We start from the raw sequence: 19,922 nt of genomic DNA, 5'->3' as shown, positions 1-19,922 counted from the left end.
TGTATTCAGTATGTCATCTAAAGATAATGTAATCTACACATTCAGTCCTAAAAGTGTTGTCCATTCAGCTTTTGCAATTTGAGTTCTACCCTAGAATTACTGCAGATAATTATATTTATCTTGACATGATAACCCAGCAAGAAGTAATAAGCAAAGTACAAACTCAACTCTGCTCTGAACTTTTCTTGTACTTTTAATTTATATAAGGTGCTGGACTGAAGTACCATGAAGTACTAAAATGTTTAAAGGTATAGGAGATAAGCAGTGTTCATAGGTAGATTAGGTAACAAAAGCTATAAATATTGTACAGGGATTTATTTGGTCAAAAGACTTCTGTTAGCATCAAGAAGAATTGTAACGGTAAGCTCACCAGGGAATACATTCTCATAAAAACTTTTCCATTCCACATTTCTCTGCAAAGCAAGAAAACTGTGAATAATAAAAGACCTTTTACAAAAATTACATACACCAATATAGTTTTAATCTATAAGATATTGCTTTAGTTTAGCTTTGCTCGCACATTTCCTTTGCCCTAAACTAGAAGAAAAATGAGGAAAGACAGTGTACATCTGTACAAAGCTGGTGGCTTTGGCCCTCCTGCAGAGCTCCATGCATGAGAGCTGCCTGGGGAACGTAGGATCCTCTACAATTTCAGTATGCTGTGTTGAAACCCACATGCAGCTCTAGCCCAGCAATGCAGTCAAGAATCTTCCACAACTTTGTGTCTTCTCCACAGGAAGAAGGAGGAAAGCAGCTGTTCCACAGAGGAACATGCAGAATCATAGGGCAGAAGGGTTGAGTAACAATGAGGGAATGGTGCACCAAAGCTTTGGAGATGATAGGAAGAACACTGAATCTAAAGAACATTTAGGAGTGGAACAGTTTTTACAGTTATAAATATGAGCATATCAGATGATCATGAAATAGCAGATATGCTATCTAGGTAAGAGAACTAGATAGAGAAAAGTAGAAAATGAAAGGAAAAGAGTCACAGAGAAGGCCCATGCCAAGAACTTCTGTAACAAGGATAAGATCAAGAAAACAGGCCCACTATCTTGGTGAGGATGTTTTGCATAAGAACATCAAGGAAAGCTTAAAAGGCATCTCATCTCCAGATTAAATGGAGGGTTACAGAGTGTCAAGCACAAAATAATTGATTCAAATAAAATACTGTGGAGATTTCTATGGAACTTCAGATATGATTTCGATATAAGAAGGAAATTGAAGTCATAGCAGTGATATAGTTGGATATCAGGCAATGGGGGTATTCAATCAACGTGGAAATTAATTACCTGGACCTGCTAGGCTAGGCTTTTCTGCACAGATGAAACAATGGACAGATCTGAGAGAAAATGACTGAGCACCCAGTTGTCTCCACAATAAAACTTATGCTGCATTCTTTACTGGAAATGTCTGCGTGGGAATTCTGAACAGTCTGGGAAATTAGCCCAAACAGCTCCTTCTGTGTATAGATCTTTTTATATGCTTGACTGTGCAAATAAATATCCATCTTCCCAAGAAGAGAATGGGGCATATATGTGAGCTCCTTCCAGGCAGTTCCTGCTGTAAAACAGATGCTGCTGCACATAGGTAAGACACTGCTCTCACAGGTGTGGAAATGGTAACACAGAAGAGTCTTTTCAAGCCAATTAAGATAGTTAAGAAAAATTTTTTGCAGTTTCTGGTAATCACTGTCAAAGCATCGTGGTATGTACTGAGCAGGTAGGACCAGCTGGATTACAAAAATTTAGCAGAACAGGAGCTCAGAATGTCATCTGATGCAACCAAAGACACCTTTACAAAGACTCTTGCAAGAGAGGCTCCTGTAGGTACCTAAACAGCAGCTGATTGTCCTGGGCAAGGCATTCAGTTTCTCATGAGAGTATTACCTTGTGCAAGATACCCCAACAAATTAGATTGGTTCATTTGGCTGTTTGATTGTTTAATGAAAACCCTGCCTGTGGAGCACTTGCAAGGAGCTGAACAGAATTTTTCCTAGCAATGCATGCCTGGAATCAGCACTTGAATTCTGTTTGTTTTCATTTTCTTATGGAATCTTTTGCAGATCTTTTTTTTTTCCCATGACACCTCTTTCTCTCCTGACTCATCTTGCAATTATTTTACTGATGGCTCGTAGACACCCTAAGCTTCATAAATCCCATGTGTATGGCAGCCAAAGTTCTATGACTTTAATACTTTTTTCAGGGATTTTTTCCACTGCTCATTATTAATTGGGAGAAAATATTTTCCATGAGTGTATAAGTGTGAGGCAGTTATCTGGTGCTGTCCAGGGAAGCAGAGAACACCACCTGTGATTATCTATACTGCTGATGTGGATGAGGCCAGGCAGAGGAGATTATTGTGTAGACAAGCCCAAGAGGTAAGTGGGTAGGTCAGGCAGAACAGAGCTGAAACTCAGCAAATCCAACATATCAAAGTGTTGCTTGAACATATGTACAAAGTGTGTGAAACATGGAATATTATATTTCAAATGCCTTATTTTTTGTTTAATTCTGTTTTCCTTTGCTGATTCCCCCTTTCCTTACTACTGACTCAAAAGAAAGCTGGCAAGCTCTTGGCAGCTCCTACAAAGCACTACAGCAGCAGAGCTAGACAGGGCACTGGATGTTTCTGTTGTTCACCTGGTGATCTACAATGCACACAGAACATTTAGATGGTTTTCCTGAATCATACACACAGCCAGAATTACTGACTTTGTACACTCTCTGCCTCACATGTGTGCTGGCTCTGTAGAGGTTCCTTAATAACTGCTCATTAACACTTGTTTATGTCTGCTTTCAAAACACAGGAAAGAAAAAAAGCCCAGAAAGCAGAGTCATATGCAAATAGAAGAACATTCTGCACCCTCTCATCTTCCTGAGAAAACATGACATCAAGAGCACAGGCTAGACAGCAAATTTTAACATTTCCACAGACAATACAGACAAGATCTATGCTGATGTTTCACAAGTTGAGCAGGAGGCATTTTGGCTTCAGAGTGTTTTTCTGCAATAAAGACTGTTTAATTTATCACCCCTGATGTTATGTTTTACAGATGTCCACAAGGACATGTTCCCTCAAAAACTATCCTTTTTAACTTTCATGAAGACAAATTTGAGCTGTGGTCCTTAGTGCTGCTTTTGTCAGTATCTTGTTCAATCCAGAATTGAGAGGAGTAATAGGAGACTGCAACATCAGAGCAAGAAATGGCTGCAGGAAGCTGCTCTCTCTGTAAGAGTAGGATGTAAAGGCAACCTTCAGGAAGTCATTGGAAGGAATAATTTAACAATATCTTTGTATATAAAGGAGAGGAGTTAATAAGGCCTTATTTTTTTTAAATTGCATCCTGTGGGTAGTTCTGAGGGGGCACTGGCAGGCACTTACCTTCTTGTCTGATATGAATAGTATCTAATAAGTTTTGGTTTCACATTACAGGCTGTCAGTCAAGGCACCTGCAAGACCTTTCTCCTCTGCTCAGATGTCCACTTCCTCAGAATTGTCAATATTTTTTAGTCAAAGAGAGAAAGGACATACATGGCATACTGCAAAGGTCATCTCTCCTAGGAAACTGGGCTGAAAGTAGCTGGAGACCACTGCTGTTCTTCAAAGTATCTCCTACATCAGCAACTATCTGGTTATGGCAGCGGTTCTGGTTTGCTGTGCTTTACTCTCTAGATCAATAGGATAGGATCTCTGCTGTGCTAACAAGCCCAAGTGCTGGACTATGATCAGAAAATTATGAAAACAACACTGAGCCTCAGAACAGGACTCTGATAATATATCTCAGTGAAGAGCAGTGCTTTATCACCATTCAAGATAGGGAATTAAAAGGAAGATAAACATTATTAACAGAAATGCTAAGGTATGTATCCAGTCTTTAGAGTGTCTAAATTTATTAATCACAACAAAGCTAAAGGGGGACTGTCAGCTTGGCAGAATGAGGAGACCCAAGGAGCTGTTACTGGTCATACTCTAGCTAACATCTCATTTTCCAGTCTTCTGGAACAGAATCTTTAATATAAATTCCAGTTATATTAATTTTGATTGTAATTTCCAGATACCTTTTAAATTAAGACATTTGGGTAATAAATTAGATTTCTGGCAAAGATTTTTTTGTGTCTGTTTACAGAAGACATGGGCTGAGCAAACCTTTGCTTCTCATTGTTATTAAATAACTTTGCTGTAATGCAGGTTCCAGTATGTGAAAGCAACATCAGGTTGGTTTTCCTCTCAGTAAAAGAGCATCCTGAGGACAGGAGCCTGTAATTGCTCTGCCAATATCCTGTCTGTGCTGTAGCTAAACAGAAGATGCATTTGTCAGTGCTGTCAGTCTGTCTCTTTCCCCTGGAACTAACATTTGCTCATTAAAAACAGCTAAAAAACAGTGAAGGATGGAAGTTTGAACCAGCATATTGCAGCACAACCCAATTATTTTCATTTTCAATGCAAATTTAGATTCAGCCATATGTCCATGCTCTCTAAGCTGTGGGTGACCCTGCCTTGTGCACCACAGTCTCCAGTCAGCCACAGAGGCAAAACAGAACTTGCTGATCTAGCAAACTGTGTGCTGAGGTGTCAGTTCCCACTTGGTTCCTGACTTATGTGCCAAAATTACAGCACTAAAAATGTCTCTTCACTTCAGTGCCTAAACTCACAGCTGCCTAGCACAGCACATCCACAGATGCCTAATGTATGTGTTACCTGCAGGGCTCATAGTTCTGGCAGGTGAGGGTGCACCCCAGCCCTGATTCTGAGGAACTGCTGCCCAGTGCCCCAGCCCTGGAAGGATTCAGAAACTGGTTGTGCTCCTCTTCCAGCTCAGCAGCAGCTCTGCTCTTGCAGGCTGGGTTGGACCACATACAATTGCACCCTCTGTATGATCTGACACCAACACTGACAAATGCCCCACTTTCAGGCTTACTAGCATGCTGAATGGTTTAATTTGAAGAAATGCAATCACAGCTCAATCCTCTCTGTTGTCTCCCTGGCAAAACCATTACTTACATAAATATATGAGCCAAAAACAAATGGAAATTAAATAGTCAGGGAAGGATGATTCTGTTTGAAGTAAGAATTTTTTTCTTCTTGTTTGTGGTGGAAATTATTTTCAAAGCACTGGGAATGAAGAGAAGGAGAGAGAGAAAACAAAGGAAGTAAAAATAAAATAAAAATAAAGAAAAATTAAAGAAGAAGAAGAAGAGGAAAAGAAAAGAAAAGAAGAAAAGAAAAAGAAAAGAAAAGAAAAGAAAAGAAAAGAAAAGAAAAGAAAAGAAAAGAAAAGAAAAGAAAAGAAAAGAAAAGAAAAGAAAAGAAAAGAAAAGAAAAGAAAAGAAAAGAAAAGAAATAAGAAAAAAAATAAGAAAAAAATAATAAAAAAGAAAAAGTCACCCAAATAAGAAGAGAAAATATGGTGATAAGGTATGTAGTTACACCTGAGAGGTGAAATTACTATCTCTTTGAGTGACAAGCTGTGGAGGGGTGCTGAACTCACAGGCACTGCTGACTATGACACACATAATATCCAGAGGCCTTTGCAGGTTCCCTGACTATTGTGTGTGTCTTGGTTTCTGCTGCCCCTTGCAGAAGAGAGTGTGAGAGCTCACCCACGCCTGTTTCATTTTCTTTTCTGACCTTGGATGTTGGCCTCTAGGAGAAAGAGCATGACAGGATAAATTTAGAAAACAGGCAAGTGCAACCTAGGGCATGTTTAGACATGATAAATGCCCCCAGACATGGTTGATCCTGGATGGCAAAGTATAAGAAGAACCTGAGAAAGCAAATTACACATAAAAATTGATGTATCTAATTAGCAGGCACAGTAAAAAAGCCCAAATAAATGGAAAAACTGTATGTCAAATTGGATATGCAGCTATCCCTTTCCCTGTGCAGTTATTCAGACTTTATTCAAAGGTCTGTGCATACCTCTACCTGCTAATCCTTAGGCTAATCCTTATGTAGATTATAATATGAATATACGATACAGACCGTGAATAGAAGAAACAAGACATCAAGCCACCTGTGAGTCATTCCTTTTATTTCTCTTCTGATAATCAACACCAAACTTTTATGAATGTATGAGTTTAGCTGACAGGCATGAGAGCAATATCTCAGAAAACTGTGTGAGCAATTCAGCTGGCAAGAGTGCATGCAATTTGCTCAAAAGAAGTTCCTACTTTTGTTTTACTAAAATGCTTTAAAGTGTGTAAGCGCTGATTATATTTCTAATCACTCCATAGCCAATCCATGTACTAGTCAGAGCAAATATTCCTGAAGACAGAAAATATCATAAGAATTCTATTCCATACCCTTTTTTGATAATAATTAATGAACAAACTTCTTTAAATATATTTGCTGTCATTAGCAAATCAATACTAACCTTGCATTAATTATTTCTCTCCATTGGCTGGTTTGTTACATTTCTACACATTCTTAGAATAATATTTATATGAGGAAAAGTTATGTGACTTTATTTGATCTCATCTATTTTCATTTCATTCTAAATTTAACCTGTTAATGATGCTGTTGTGTTAAATGACCATGAACTGATTTCTGAAAAAAACACTTTAAAAAAATATTGAATAGGATGATAAGGAATGACTAATGTATGTCTTTGTGTCTTTATGCCTGGAACAATTAAATTTTCTGGGAACTACCTTATGGAGCAAAAGGGAATATGACAGAGCTCTCTGAAACCCAGAGATGTACAGAGCAGGTAGCAGCAAACAATTGTACAATGTTTGTAAAAATATAACAGTGAAGAAAAATAAAATTAAACTATAGGGGGGCTAATTCAAAGAAGCACTAGCTAACAGATAAACTATGCATATTTAAAGGATGTTGTGGGTGGCATGATTCTATATGTCTTCAAAGATATCATTGTACAAATCCATGGAAAAAAATACAAAAGGCCTATTGAATATAAATGTATTGCATTCAGTTCATGAGACCCACAAATATAATTTTCTATGATCAGAGAAAGTATCACTGCATGTTTGCTAGTTCACATCTTTCACAAAATACCTACAACACTGTTTGTAGCTATGATCCATAGTGGTATTGTCAGTGTCATAGTATTAAAAATAAATTAAAAAAAATCTTCAAAGCAAACAAGACAGATTCTGACCTCATAAAGATTCTGTAATTTTTCTTCAAGGTGATGTCTTAGTTCCTAACTATTCCTTCATTCTTTTTGAATATTGAATAGTGCCATGAAAAAGGTGTACATGCAGATGTACCACAAGGTACTTGACTAGTTCAGCAGACATCCTCCAACAGTAATGAGACTTATTTTTGGTTCATTTAAACACTTTTTTGGTTTACACTTGAGAAATAAGCCAGCACAGTGATTTAAAGAAATTAATCATTACACCTTGTTAATAAACTTTAAGGCCATACTTTTCAGAGAGGTCAGGAGCCAAAAGTAGGCCCCATTTTCCAATAACACTGTTCTCAACAGAACATCATGTTCCCCAGAGAGTTAAATTCCCAGTGCTCTCTTTGACCTTCTGAATATTCACCTCAGAAGATGTATGTGTTCATTTTCTCAGTGACTTCAAATAAACAAGGGCTGAAAATAAAACCACACTTGAGAACAGAGGGTGTCACAGTGTAGTTTTTGTACAGCACTCGTGAATCTTACTGACTTTTGTCTGTGATCAACATTGTGTTCAAAGGGGCCACAGTTTTAGAATGTATGGCTGGACACAAAAATCTATATTGTTATTTTTAAAACTTGTCTGTAAGTGCTGTTATCAACTTACTGCCAGAGAAAGAAAAGACAGTCCCGTGTGTATAAAAACAATGGATACCCTCCAAACCAGCCAGCAAGGCCATCTCATCTACTACAGTTAGGCGAAAGTCTTTCTTCTGCTGTTCCTGACATCATCGCACCCACTCTGCACTCTGGGCAGATTTAAGAAATTATTGCAGCTGTGCAGGAAACACGTAAGCAATTGTGTGTGCAGTCTGACTACAGCAAATTACTAGATCAGAGACACAAGTTATCTAATACAATAATCTGCCCTTGAGATAGCCACAGGATATATATCTGAGAAAAGAAACCTCCTGAGTAGATAAATATGGAAATAGAGGATAATCTTCTTCCACGAAGATTGAATTTTAAACCCCAGGAGTTAGAATTTGCTTTAAAGCCTGAAACATGAGTTTTGTTACCTATCTCATTACCCTTTTTTCTTTTTTTCAAGCATTGGTTATTACATCTGAGGATTCTTGACTGTAAAACATGCAAAGTTCCTTATTGTCTTGAAAAATTCATGACCTTAGGGATGCCTTGTCAATTCCTTGCATTAGTTGTTTGTTGGTTTTTTGTTGTTTTTTTTTTTTAATAGGAATATAGTTCTAGGAATAGAAATTCAGATTTTTTTTATGTGACTTTAAGAAAATTTAAAACTTTATAGTGAAAATGTATGGTTGTTGCTAAACATTTCAGCACCTTGTCGAAGTTTGTAGTAAGGTATACAGTTAGATTTTTGGGCTCTCTTTGTCCAATGCATACACATTCCTATCTCCTAGTACAATGAGTAAACATTAGAAGTGGGAAGAACAGAGATAGAAAAATAAATAAAAATATGGCAGGTATTTTTGCAAAGATAAATATCCTCTGTTAATGGTTTGGCTGCAAGCAGTTTGAGAAACTCAGTTCTTTACAAATATTGGTAAGTTTTTTGGATATAGCCTTCTGTTAAATATTTCCTGTCATCTTTCAAAGACTAACTTACAGTAATCATTTATGTATTCATTCAAGGAGTTCTTTTTCTTAAGTATGCAACCCTTATTAAAACAGATACAATAGAAAGGTACATTATTCTGATGAAATTGTTTACCAGGAAAAGTAATTGTACAAGCAGAAAACAGTATTTTTTTAAAAAATAAGGTCATCAACCTATGAATATACATGATTTAAGAACCACCAGCATGAGATTATATCCACTATTAAAATATCCTTTCATCTACCTACCTATATAGGAATAGTGACAAGGAGATCTTGGTTACACATATTTTGACCAGACTGAGCTTTTTTTGCAAGTATTGTAGCAATAAATGAAAGCAACCAGAAAGCTTTTGTTGAGTCATTTCTTACCAAGCTGCTCTGCTAAATGTTTTCCCCTCTCAGTGAAGATTACCCGTTCATCCTCCATGTCACATTTGTTGCCAACCAAAATAACCTGGGCATTATCCCAAGAGTATGTTTTGATCTGAGTTGACCTTAAAAGAGAAAAGGAGAGAGAGGAGTCAAAGCAAAACAAATTCCCCATTAATTTCAAACAGAGTTGCAAAAAGAAGAAAGAGACAATACTGATTTTGACAACTAGGGTAACATGATTCTAAATAATTACAGATTTAAAATAAGCTAAGGATTATCTGTCAGATATTACTGTTACAAAGATAGTATCAACATAGGTTTTGATTTTGCTCACTAAAATTAATATTTTCTCCTGCCATCAACATTCTTCCTTTACTTTTAGAAAGAAGAGATGATACTTTCTCCCATTTTCACATTTTAACACAAACATTATAATCTAAAAACAGAGTTCTGAAAGAAAATTATTAATTAATTAATTAATTAATTAATAATTACATGTATTAATTTCTTATCTTTTACTTTTGAGATCAGGATGTAAATGTAACAGCAAAACCAAAACTTTCAGAGATAGGCTCTCTTCCTTCTGTTGTTTCTCTCCAGCACATTCCTCTGCAGGTCTTTTATCTACCAGAAGGTCAGCAACACTTACATTGTGCATTCAACCATGGGCAGGGATTGAGTTTGAACTCTGATTTACCTTCCATTTAAATTATAGAAGCATTAACCATGTCTGCAGCTGAATGGAAGTATCTGAGGCTTTAAAACACCATAGGGACCATGAGTGCTGGTGGTGAAACAGCTAACAGTGCTTTCTTTGAATGTGAGCAGATAATGGGTGACTTGGAACCATACTCGTAATCATCAGTTTCTGCCAGCCACCATTCTGCTGGTACCCATATCTGCTCTATAGAAAGAAAACTCCATGGCTGTTTCTAGGCTCAGCCAAGAGTGATTCTGCTGGTTACCACCTTCTGACTGGGAGCAGTAGGTGCTCTTGAAGGTAACACAGGATGCAGGAAATCTACTCCAAGCACTTATGCTTTGTCATAGGCTTGTGACTATGTCTGGCTCTAGGCTCTAAGTTTTTGGTGGGATCACTGATCAATGGTGAGAGAAAAAGATAGAGAGCATACTTCTTTCTCCCAGCCTGGCCCACACCATTTCCTCCCTCCCTCCCTCCCTCCCTTCTTGGACAATGCAAGAGTGCTTGGGAAAATGGCAAGAGAACAGAAACTAATTTCTGTAACTACATGTTTATGAGAGGACATCCTGGAAATGGATCCTGTGGCATATGATGGACTTTTTTTCTCAAAGTCTCTTTGACAAAAGATGAAATAGCTTCAAAAATCTGTCACTGAAATGTCTTGGAAGCTGGTCTGCATAGGTACTGCATGGGTACACTCACTAGTGACCCCTTCTCATAACACAACCATCATCCCTACTCATTAAGACCCCTGTCTGCAAAGCCTTACATTCAAAAAAAAATGATCTAGTCTGACAACTAATTCTAGCAGAAGACAGAAAATGGGCCACATCTCCCCAGCTGGCTTTGCTTACTGCAAAACCAGAGGTATGGCCATGGGCAAAAGCTGCTACAGCTATCACTGTGACCCTGGGTCCAATGCCATTGCCTACAGGTTCCATGCATGAGTCAAAAAAACCTCTAGGCCATGTATGATGGGTTTGCAGTGACAGGCAGAGAAATTTAAAGGGAAGGATCACTGCTTTTAGGAATGTTTCACTTTATCATAGTGACCAAAAAGAAGCGGAAGCAAGTCCCAGACATTTTGTGCTACAGATTGTTCCCTTGGACCTAACCTGATCTTTTCTTCAAGAAGTAGACACTGTGCTACTTTAAATCTGTTTTAATAGTAATTTGAGTCACTGTAAGGTACTGTGACCAAAAAGAAGTCAGACTTCCCCGTGAATTTATATTTTACTAAAAATACAATTTCTCAGAAAAAAAGGACAGCATGCATTCACTTTGGTGGAAATGTCCTTTCGGAATCACACTGAGTGGTTAAGCAAAGTAGAATTATTATTGTATTTTTTAACTCAAATTACACTGGTCACCACAGCAACTTTGCAAATACTAGTGCCTCATATGTCAGAGTATATTAGTCCATTAAGGACTCTAGAAGAGCTTAGCTCTGAAGTTATTAGTTGGGAGCCAATTTATTGCCTTTATGTCAGCAGGAAATCAAATACATTTCAAAAGAAAAATACACAGAAAAGATACTAAGCTTTACAGAAGGAATTACTTACATAATCTGTAAAGCTGAAATAGAATAAACTGATGAAGAAATACAGCCTGAAGAAATATTATCAGACAACTGTAAAGAGCATTCATTCAGCCATGTTTTGCAGACTTTGCCTAGAGGTCCCTTCATTTTATTGCAGCCAGCTGTGATCTTTTTACTTTACAACTGCAAATATATGCATTCAAATTCTTATTACTAAAGCAACTTATTTTATTAATAGATTTTTTTTTAATGTCTTGCTTTTGTCTCATCTTCTAGTTTTATTTTTTTTAAATAACAAGAAGATATCTTGTCCATGCAAACAAATCAGAAGGCTTACATTTTGCAAATAACTCAGTAGTGTAAAAATATAACTGACTGAAAATTAGTCAAATGTATTCATGTCCCACACCATATCAGCAGAAGCTTGGTTCAAAGTATATAATAGGCTTATCACTGTTATGTTTTCTTTTATACATATAGTTCCACTGTTGGCTTCTGTAGGTTTTGATTCCCACAACTTTCCACCAAAGCCAACACATAGGTCACTTGAAAAAAAAAGAGATTTTGCTGCTCCTTGAATACATAACCTTTCAAATGACCAAGGCTTCTGATTAAACCAAAACACAAACAGGTGCTCTTTACAAATTCTTGTAAAGAACTTCAGCTTCAGGAAGATTGAAGACATTAAAAGGCAAAGATGGTGTTTACAGTAAACTGAAAAAGACAGTTCTTGTTCACTCACAGTAACCTGGTGTATGTCAATAGTAATTGACCCTGTAAATCTTTCCCTTTCTAGTTTTATGGAAGGCAGACAATCTGCATCATACTTGAATTTTTATAATGTATAGACTCCAGAGGGGTAGATTAATGGAGGACTGGAATGATCCATTTCTTTCCATGATCAACACCATGCTAGTTCTCCCTGTACTGCAATTCTACCAACCCCTGGTGAGAAAAGATCACTTGCTGAATTCAAACAAAATCAATGCTATTGGCTTATTTTAAAATAGTGAGATTTTTAAATAACTGCCCAGGCAACAATGGCAGGGGCCTGTGTGTTTTCTTGGTCAGCTGGCAGCAAATGCTGCACAGTGTGACAGAGTGGGGTTCAGGAACACACAACCCCAGCTGGAGGCAGCTGAGATGCTGGAACAAAAGGTAGATAGCACAGAGCAATATGGGGGAGCTGCTCTGATGTTACTGCTGTGGAAACCAGACTGTTCGCATTAGATTAGGTGATAAAAGCTTATCTGTACATCCAAAAGAAGCACAGAGAGATTATGGCAGGAGAGAGAGCCTAGAGAATATCCTGGCCCTGGCTTCTCTCAGGCCTATTGAAGGAAACATCAGATTATCCAAAGCCTGTGTCCACTAGCCTGGTGGAGCAGGAGTGTGCTAAAGCAGGTTACCAAATTAAGACTCAGAAAAATACCTGGATACCTCATCCAGGTCCCTTCCAAGGTTGTTCCAAGGTTGTTCCAAGAAAGTCCCAGCCCACTGTCCAGCATGAAACCCATCACTGCAAGTCAACACTGGAGGCTTATGTCCAGCCACCAGAAACTGAGGAGACTGGGATCTAGGGGCAGCTACTGGTCAGATTGAGTTTATGACCCCAGCTGATGGGAGCCACAATGTGCATGTCTGCACAGATACATATTCTCACGAATGAATGCTGTACATATTCTCTTTCTCAGGTGCTGCATCATTTTGGAGGGGAGCAGCATGTGGATGATGATGCTGTTGGTGTTTGTGGGAGCACTCTGGGTGGTCCTGGGTCCTGCAATGTGTCTGTATATGGTCATGTGTATATACATATATATTTGTACCTTTGTGAGTTATGTGCACAGGGCCTGCTGGGAATAGATCTTCAGCCTCACTGCTGGTTGTATCTGGGGTATGGAGCTGCAGCAACCTCTCTCTTAGATTCAGCAGGATACATTTTTTCCTGAGTTCAGCTTAATTTTTCTATGACTGGGTAACACTGCATTGTTTCCTGGAGAAACTCATATGGAAAGCAAACCTGCTGTTTGCTGCACTCAATATATTTCAGGTTGTACCCACTGCTGGCATACCTTGAGTTTACTCTGAATCTCTTCATATGATCACTTTTAACTAACTCACCTATGTCCAGGGTAAATATTCATATAACCTGGAATAGTCTCTTGTATATTTTCACTCACAGACTGCATGGAAGGCAAGCAAATACTTTCACTAAAGACATAGAGTAAATATACAATGAATATAACTTTTAGATACCTCAATCTATTCACCGCTCTTTGGACCAAGTCCTCCAAGGACACTTGCCTGCCATAGAGAGGCTGGTAGGCTTTTTTTACAGGCTTTTTAGATTAACTATGTAGTAAGTCACATGCACAGACAAGTTCAGGAAACATGTTGTACTTCTGATGCTTTGATTTATGAAAGGAGTACTTAATGAACTGGGGTACGTCATCTTGCCAGGAAAAGGAAATAAAAAAGCTTCAAAGCTATGCAAAAAGCTTCAAACAAACCAAAACCAAATTAAAGAAAGTTCTACCAAACTGGATTTTTTTAAAGTTACTGTTATGTTGAGTTCACTGATTAATCTTTAAAATTTGCTGTCTAACTACAGCATGGTGACTGCAAAGTCCATTAGATGAATTATTAGATGTCATAGTGTAGTGGTGGGATCTCAGGTGGAGCCCAGGTTATTTATTCTTTCTCAGTTTATTTATTTGGTAAGATATACTGTATGAGAGAAGTAACTATGAGTTTGGAGGGGTTTCAAAAGTGTTCAGTGTCCCCAGCTGAACTTCCTGCCTTTATTTGCTAAAGACTGTGCCAAGTGTCCATGCCTCTCTGAGCAGGAAGGGCTGCTCTCCAACTTTGTCAGGAGACATCATTTTCCTTCTGTAATTGAAGCAAGGGTTTCTTTCCTCCTTCCCTTAGTCTCCATCCTGTGATCTGGGAAGGCACACCACTGCCCTCTCAAACCTCTAATATGGACAGGGATAGTAAGGGGAAGCTCTGTCATTCACATATTTTCAGATGGAATTATGCCATGAATCCTTTCTCACTCTCCTTGTCTGTGAGGAGCTCTGACACACTTCCCATTCAAGCCAGGTTTTCCAGAGTTTTCTACACTTCAGTGTACACCATATGCTCCATTCTTTTTCCTGTGACCTCTATGTTACCTAAACTATTATTATGCCCAGCAGTACTGATAGATTATGCGCCTTAAGAATGCCCCAACATCTTGGAGTTTACCTATCCCCTCTCCCTTTCACACTTACCTTTTGGCTATGAATAAAATGGGGCATATGTAGGATTATTCTGTATGGCACATTAAATGACTGCAATGCTCAGTCTTGATGGCCATTTGGAATCTGGCTCTGTACCAGCTGCTCTGCACTGGTGCTTAGACCTTGCTGCAGGCAGGCTAGGGAGAGAGGTGGCTTCAGGCTTTTCATCTGTCCTCCAGTAAACAGTCTAGTATTAGTGGGAGACAAGCCATTCAAAATATATAAACCTACCAACCAAAACCCCAACTTAGTTCTCTAATCGGAATTTTAAAGAGTACTAGGGTTAAAAATTTGAAGCAATCCTAGTAAAAAACTCGACAAAGACTCTTGGTGTACTTGGATACTAGATTTTTGTGGCCACAGTTATTGACATACCAGGAATATACTAGAAAAAAGTAGTAATAACATCAGTAATAATAAAAAGAATATGCTAACATTTGCCATATTTTAATTGAACTAAATGAAAAGCTGGAGCCATACATAGAAACATAACTATCTTTAAGAAACTGCTCAGGATCTTTCTTCCTTTACTGAGAAGGAAAATCTGCACATTTGCAACTTTTGAAATTTTTCTACTTGTTTCATCTTTCTGGTGTGCTCTACTGGCAGGCCATAAAACTTCCAGGCTTGTGGCTAGTATAAATAGTTTTATCTCTTGCATTTATGAACTCCTCAGTAATTATTTAAATCATTATTGAAAACCATGGGAAGCAATGGATAAAGGAAATATTTATCAAAAGAAAATAGCTGATGTAGATGAACATGTCACCAGAATGAGGAAATTGCACCTCAGTCATTGTCAAGGAGGGTTTAAAACCCAGTGGATATTCTAGCAGCTTCACTTCTCTCCAGAATTCATGATATATTGAATTTGTGATGTTTATTTTCAGTGACAGCACTGGCACCTACTGACTGCAAGTACTTAATAACGTATGAAAGAGAATAGGCCAAGACATCCCAGCAACAGAAAGTACTGAAATGGATGGAGAAGAGAAAGGGGGATGAAAATGAGAAAAATAAACTTACTCCATCCTTAATATTACAACATAGCAAGAGGAAAAGGATCTGGTGAGAAGCGGATGTGTGTAGGTTATACTTAGTGTGGACAGCTTGGTAAGCAGGGCAGTTCGAGCTGCAGATTGTACTCTGGGTGGAGCTCAAGGAAAAGTAAACCTGAGCTACTCTTTGCATAACAAAAACCCAGGAATCTGTGGTGTCAGCCAGGTGACTAGAGAATCAGACACAGAAGGAACTGATGACCCCAGATTTTTGAGGGCTTAGACTCTGAGGCTGTAAAGGCCCAGCACATCTTTATTAGGTGTTTCTCCTCAAAGGCACTAGCTTGAGCTGTTAATTTGTTGCTGCACAATGTTAAATAAGGATACATTTAAGGATACAGATGTCCAAGCCTCTCCTGTGGATGTCTGGGACTCTGCTGTGGGGAAGATGGGAGAGCCAATGAGGAAACCTGGTCGGACTCTGTGAGTGTGGGGTGTGTAGGGAGTCAAAGGGGGCACCTGAAGGGTCACTGGAGCCACCTGCTGTGAAGAGGCTTTGGTCTCAGCCCAGGTGGGGCAGGTGTGGCTCCTGGATGGTTAGACAGGAAAGTTTCCTTTATACAAATAATAGCAAAATGGAATACATCAACTCCTCCATGCTTGCAACAGAGCAGGATATATGAATATTGCTCAAGACTGACAATATCCGATGCGTCAGTTGTTGTTTATACAATACTGTGTTTTCTGTCTGGATTGAAGGGCAAATGAAGAAAAATGCCTAATGTTTGTGGGGAAAAAAACCCCACTGATATTGAAGAAACCAGAACAATGCCAATTATTCACCACTTCTTCTGACAAGCTTTATCTTCCTTGTGCAGAGCCAAAGAGTGCACACCATACAAAGAAAGACTGTGCATTTAACCTTTCCTTGGAGGAAGATAGACTGATGATGCAGGAGCTGCATGACAGGTGTGACACTAACAAATTTCTGGTTCATTATCAGCCAGAAAGCTAGTCAAAATGCACATTAGCCAGATCATCACAGGTTTTTGTTCTGGTAAGAACTGTATCTACTTTAATGAACAAATCCTTCACTACACTCTTCTGAGGCCATAACTTTATTTTAGAAAACCTGGTGTTACATTTCAGTTTTGACAGGCTGTAAAGATATTCAAAATTAATCCAGTTCTTTTGAGGAAAAAACTGAACTGATCTTTAATATATACATTTTTTAAACCTTATGCAAAGAAATACAACATTTTGCAAAAAAGTTTAGTTACCTACAAACAAACAAATAAGATAGAAAGAAGATATAACTGTTAATATGTAAGTAAGAGCTGTTGTTCTTTGTGAGTTTATTCTTATTTATTCTTATTTATTCTTGGTGATATTCCATTACCATAATTGTAATGAGGAAGTATATGCTTACCCAGTCATTCCCACTCCAGTTCTGCATTTAGTAGAATGCAATAACAACAGACATAGGATTAATAATTACACAATTCTGTGTGGTAATTAGGATGAGAGGTAAGGCATAATAGATGTTCATTAGTCAGAACTGTCTTTCTAGTCAACCATCTCTAGCTGTTCCTACTCTGCCCATGGAAAAGTGTCTCCCATCCAGAGTTCTCTCCTGAGTACTTTATTGAGTTACATTTCACCTTTCATAAAATATACAAATATTTTTTTAAAGAGTCCATGTATTAGCTTTGGTGCCTTCTCCGTACAGTGTTTTTTTCAAATAAGAGCACCAAATGTCTGTTAATGACTGAAAATTATTTTCTGACATTAAAATTCAAATCCATTGAATAATGGTCTATGATGTAAAATTAATATATTGTTGACAAAAGACATTAAGTTTAAAGTCGAATTTCTACATACTTTACATAACATATAACTTTTACATACTTTAGTTGGAGTTACAGTGAAGGACCAGAAGCTTACAGGCATACTCAATTTGTGTTCATCAGATTGTAGATGCCCTCAGTTTTTGCATCTTTGGTACAATCTTTGCAGACTGCATTTTTCACTCCTGTCAAATACACCTGGAAACTGCTTTCCAACATCAGTGTAGCAAGAGCTCAATATGAAATTATGGCATTAATAAAAATAAAAAAGACTGTATTCTAAGTTAGTACTATACTCTCTATCCCTCCTCCCCAGTACCTCCTGTGCTTGAGTTCTGATGGCCTTGTCTTTAGAGTAAAAGCCCTTCAGGTGGGGTGTTTTCCTGTACCTACACAGCCAGCACATCTCAGCCCTAAGCACAGTAAGGTCACCATGCATGGTACACCTGGCATTGCACATACTGCAGACTATTTTGTCACAGAGACAGATAACAGAGAATTTGTGGGGGAGTTCATGACCTAATCCAAGGCAAGGTAGGCTTTGGCTGAAGGTATGCTGAATTCATAAGAGAGACTAAATTCCTAGTCAATCCTTGTCATTTCTTCCTTTTCTGGTGTGTAGTATATACTGGCTTCCCATGCTTTTGTCTTAGAAAAGCAGAATGGATATTTACAAAACTAGTGAATAATAGATAAAAATAGTGTGTTAGACACTAAGGGCTAAGAGATCTTCCAAGCAACTTCCTTGCATTTTTTGTCAAGATAAAACAATATAAAGTACATCTCAATATTTAATTCTTATTCACAGGAGTACAAAATCCTCTCTTGCAACAAGGTTTACTTATGGGCAGACCAAATAATATAGCACATTTTTCACAGTAGGACACATGTTAATGAAGAGTTTTTATGTCATGTATAATGCCACAAGCTGTGTCATATTGTGGGAAGTGATTTAACAACTTGCCACACAGACAAAAGGCTGTACATTTTAATTTTCTCCCCACTGAGAAACCCACCATTAAATTATCATCCTTCAAAGCTGCTACCACACATGCAGACTGAAGACAATCCAAAAAAAGGGGTTTGAAAAGAGATGGACAAAAGTCTCTATAGGAAAATAATATTCATGGAAACAATAAAAGGCAAAATACAGACTGCACTTGCAAATCTTTTGATTATCCCCTTGTTTTCATGTTCCAGATGCTTCCACATAAATGATTCTGTTTATCACCAATTTATGTTGATTGCCCAGACTGTTGCTGGAATTCCAAATAATGACCCTAATCAATCCAGCTGATCCTAACTCTGAAAAAACAGAGCTATAAAAAAAGGGAGTTATGAAAAAATTTACTAAAACAACTACAGCATCTGCTTGAATATATTGCACTTTCAAATAAATGAGCAATTTTCTGTCACTTAAAAAAAATTTTGCTTGCTGTTTTGTATTCTTATATACAAGAATATATATAAGAAAACAGATACAGACAGATATGTATGTGTCCTCATTTTCTGTTTATCTTTCTTACACTGATGGGCTTTTGATAATATAAAAAAATATAGCTAAGCAAGCAGTACTGATGCTTAACAAGTTCTTTTGGCCCTAAACTCTCACATCTAATACTTTCCTCTTTACTGCACCTATGACAGCCCCCTAACCAAGGACTGCACTGCCTAACAAGGGGGCTCTTGCACTTGCGATTACTGACTTGCATCTCATCTCCAGCCCCAAAGAGCACCTACCCAACAGTGGCATTTTGGGACTAGTAAAGTTCGTAAAGGCATGGTCAAGTTCTTTGGTTTTGTACCAATATTGAACATTTTATGGCAATCATTGAGCTGGATCACAGAGGATTATTTTTTTTTCATCTTTTCTTTTAAATAGAAAATTCAGATTAATTTTTACAAAATATATGGCAAGTATCTGCCAACAGGACATCCCTATTTTAAGGAACTTCTGATTAATCAACTCTTAGGAACCCTAAGCTGATCCTGACTTTTTACTGTCAAATTTCATTATGAAATGCATTGCACATTTGTCACCCTTAATCCCTTTCTACCTATTTCCTGAGGAATGACTTGCAAGTTTCTCTCACTTATCAAATTCACTTATTTGGATTTCATTTCCTATATTGTTTTAGCTTTCTATTTGTTTTCCAAGTTTAAATGAACTATGCTATTACTTCTCTTATGTCCAATTGTCTTAGATAATTTTGGGTTATATTTCTCATTTGGTATTTTACGTTAACTCTTTCAAAAACAACTCAGTCTTATATGCATATAAATTGCATCCTGAAATGCCTGTGTTTGAGTATTAGAGATGGAGTTGAAACAAATCATACCTAAATGTAATCACTGAAAAATCTTACCAGGTTATTGAAGCCACTTGTGATAAATTATCATGACCTATCCTTGTGAAGGCTTCATGAAGCCTGCAAGTATCAGGGCAATCA

General features: G+C 37.8%; 1 protein-coding gene across 1 annotated transcript in view; it reads right to left on the bottom strand.

The window, feature by feature from the left end:
- Positions 1–19,922, bottom strand: part of RAB3C (RAB3C, member RAS oncogene family) — a 121,577-nt gene that overhangs the window by 9,101 nt on the left and 92,554 nt on the right. Inside the window, exon 4 of the mRNA XM_021534337.4 lies at positions 9,101–9,225. Coding sequence (XP_021390012.1) covers positions 9,101–9,225 — 125 coding nt within the window. The remainder of the gene's footprint in view (positions 1–9,100; positions 9,226–19,922) is intronic.

Source organism: Lonchura striata, chromosome Z, assembly GCF_050655825.1.
Source record: "Lonchura striata isolate lonStrDom1 chromosome Z, ASM5065582v1, whole genome shotgun sequence".
Taxonomy (NCBI): Eukaryota; Metazoa; Chordata; class Aves; order Passeriformes; family Estrildidae; genus Lonchura; species Lonchura striata.
The sequence above is the reverse complement of the archived record's forward strand: the minus strand, read 5'-3'. Positions and strand labels throughout refer to the sequence as shown.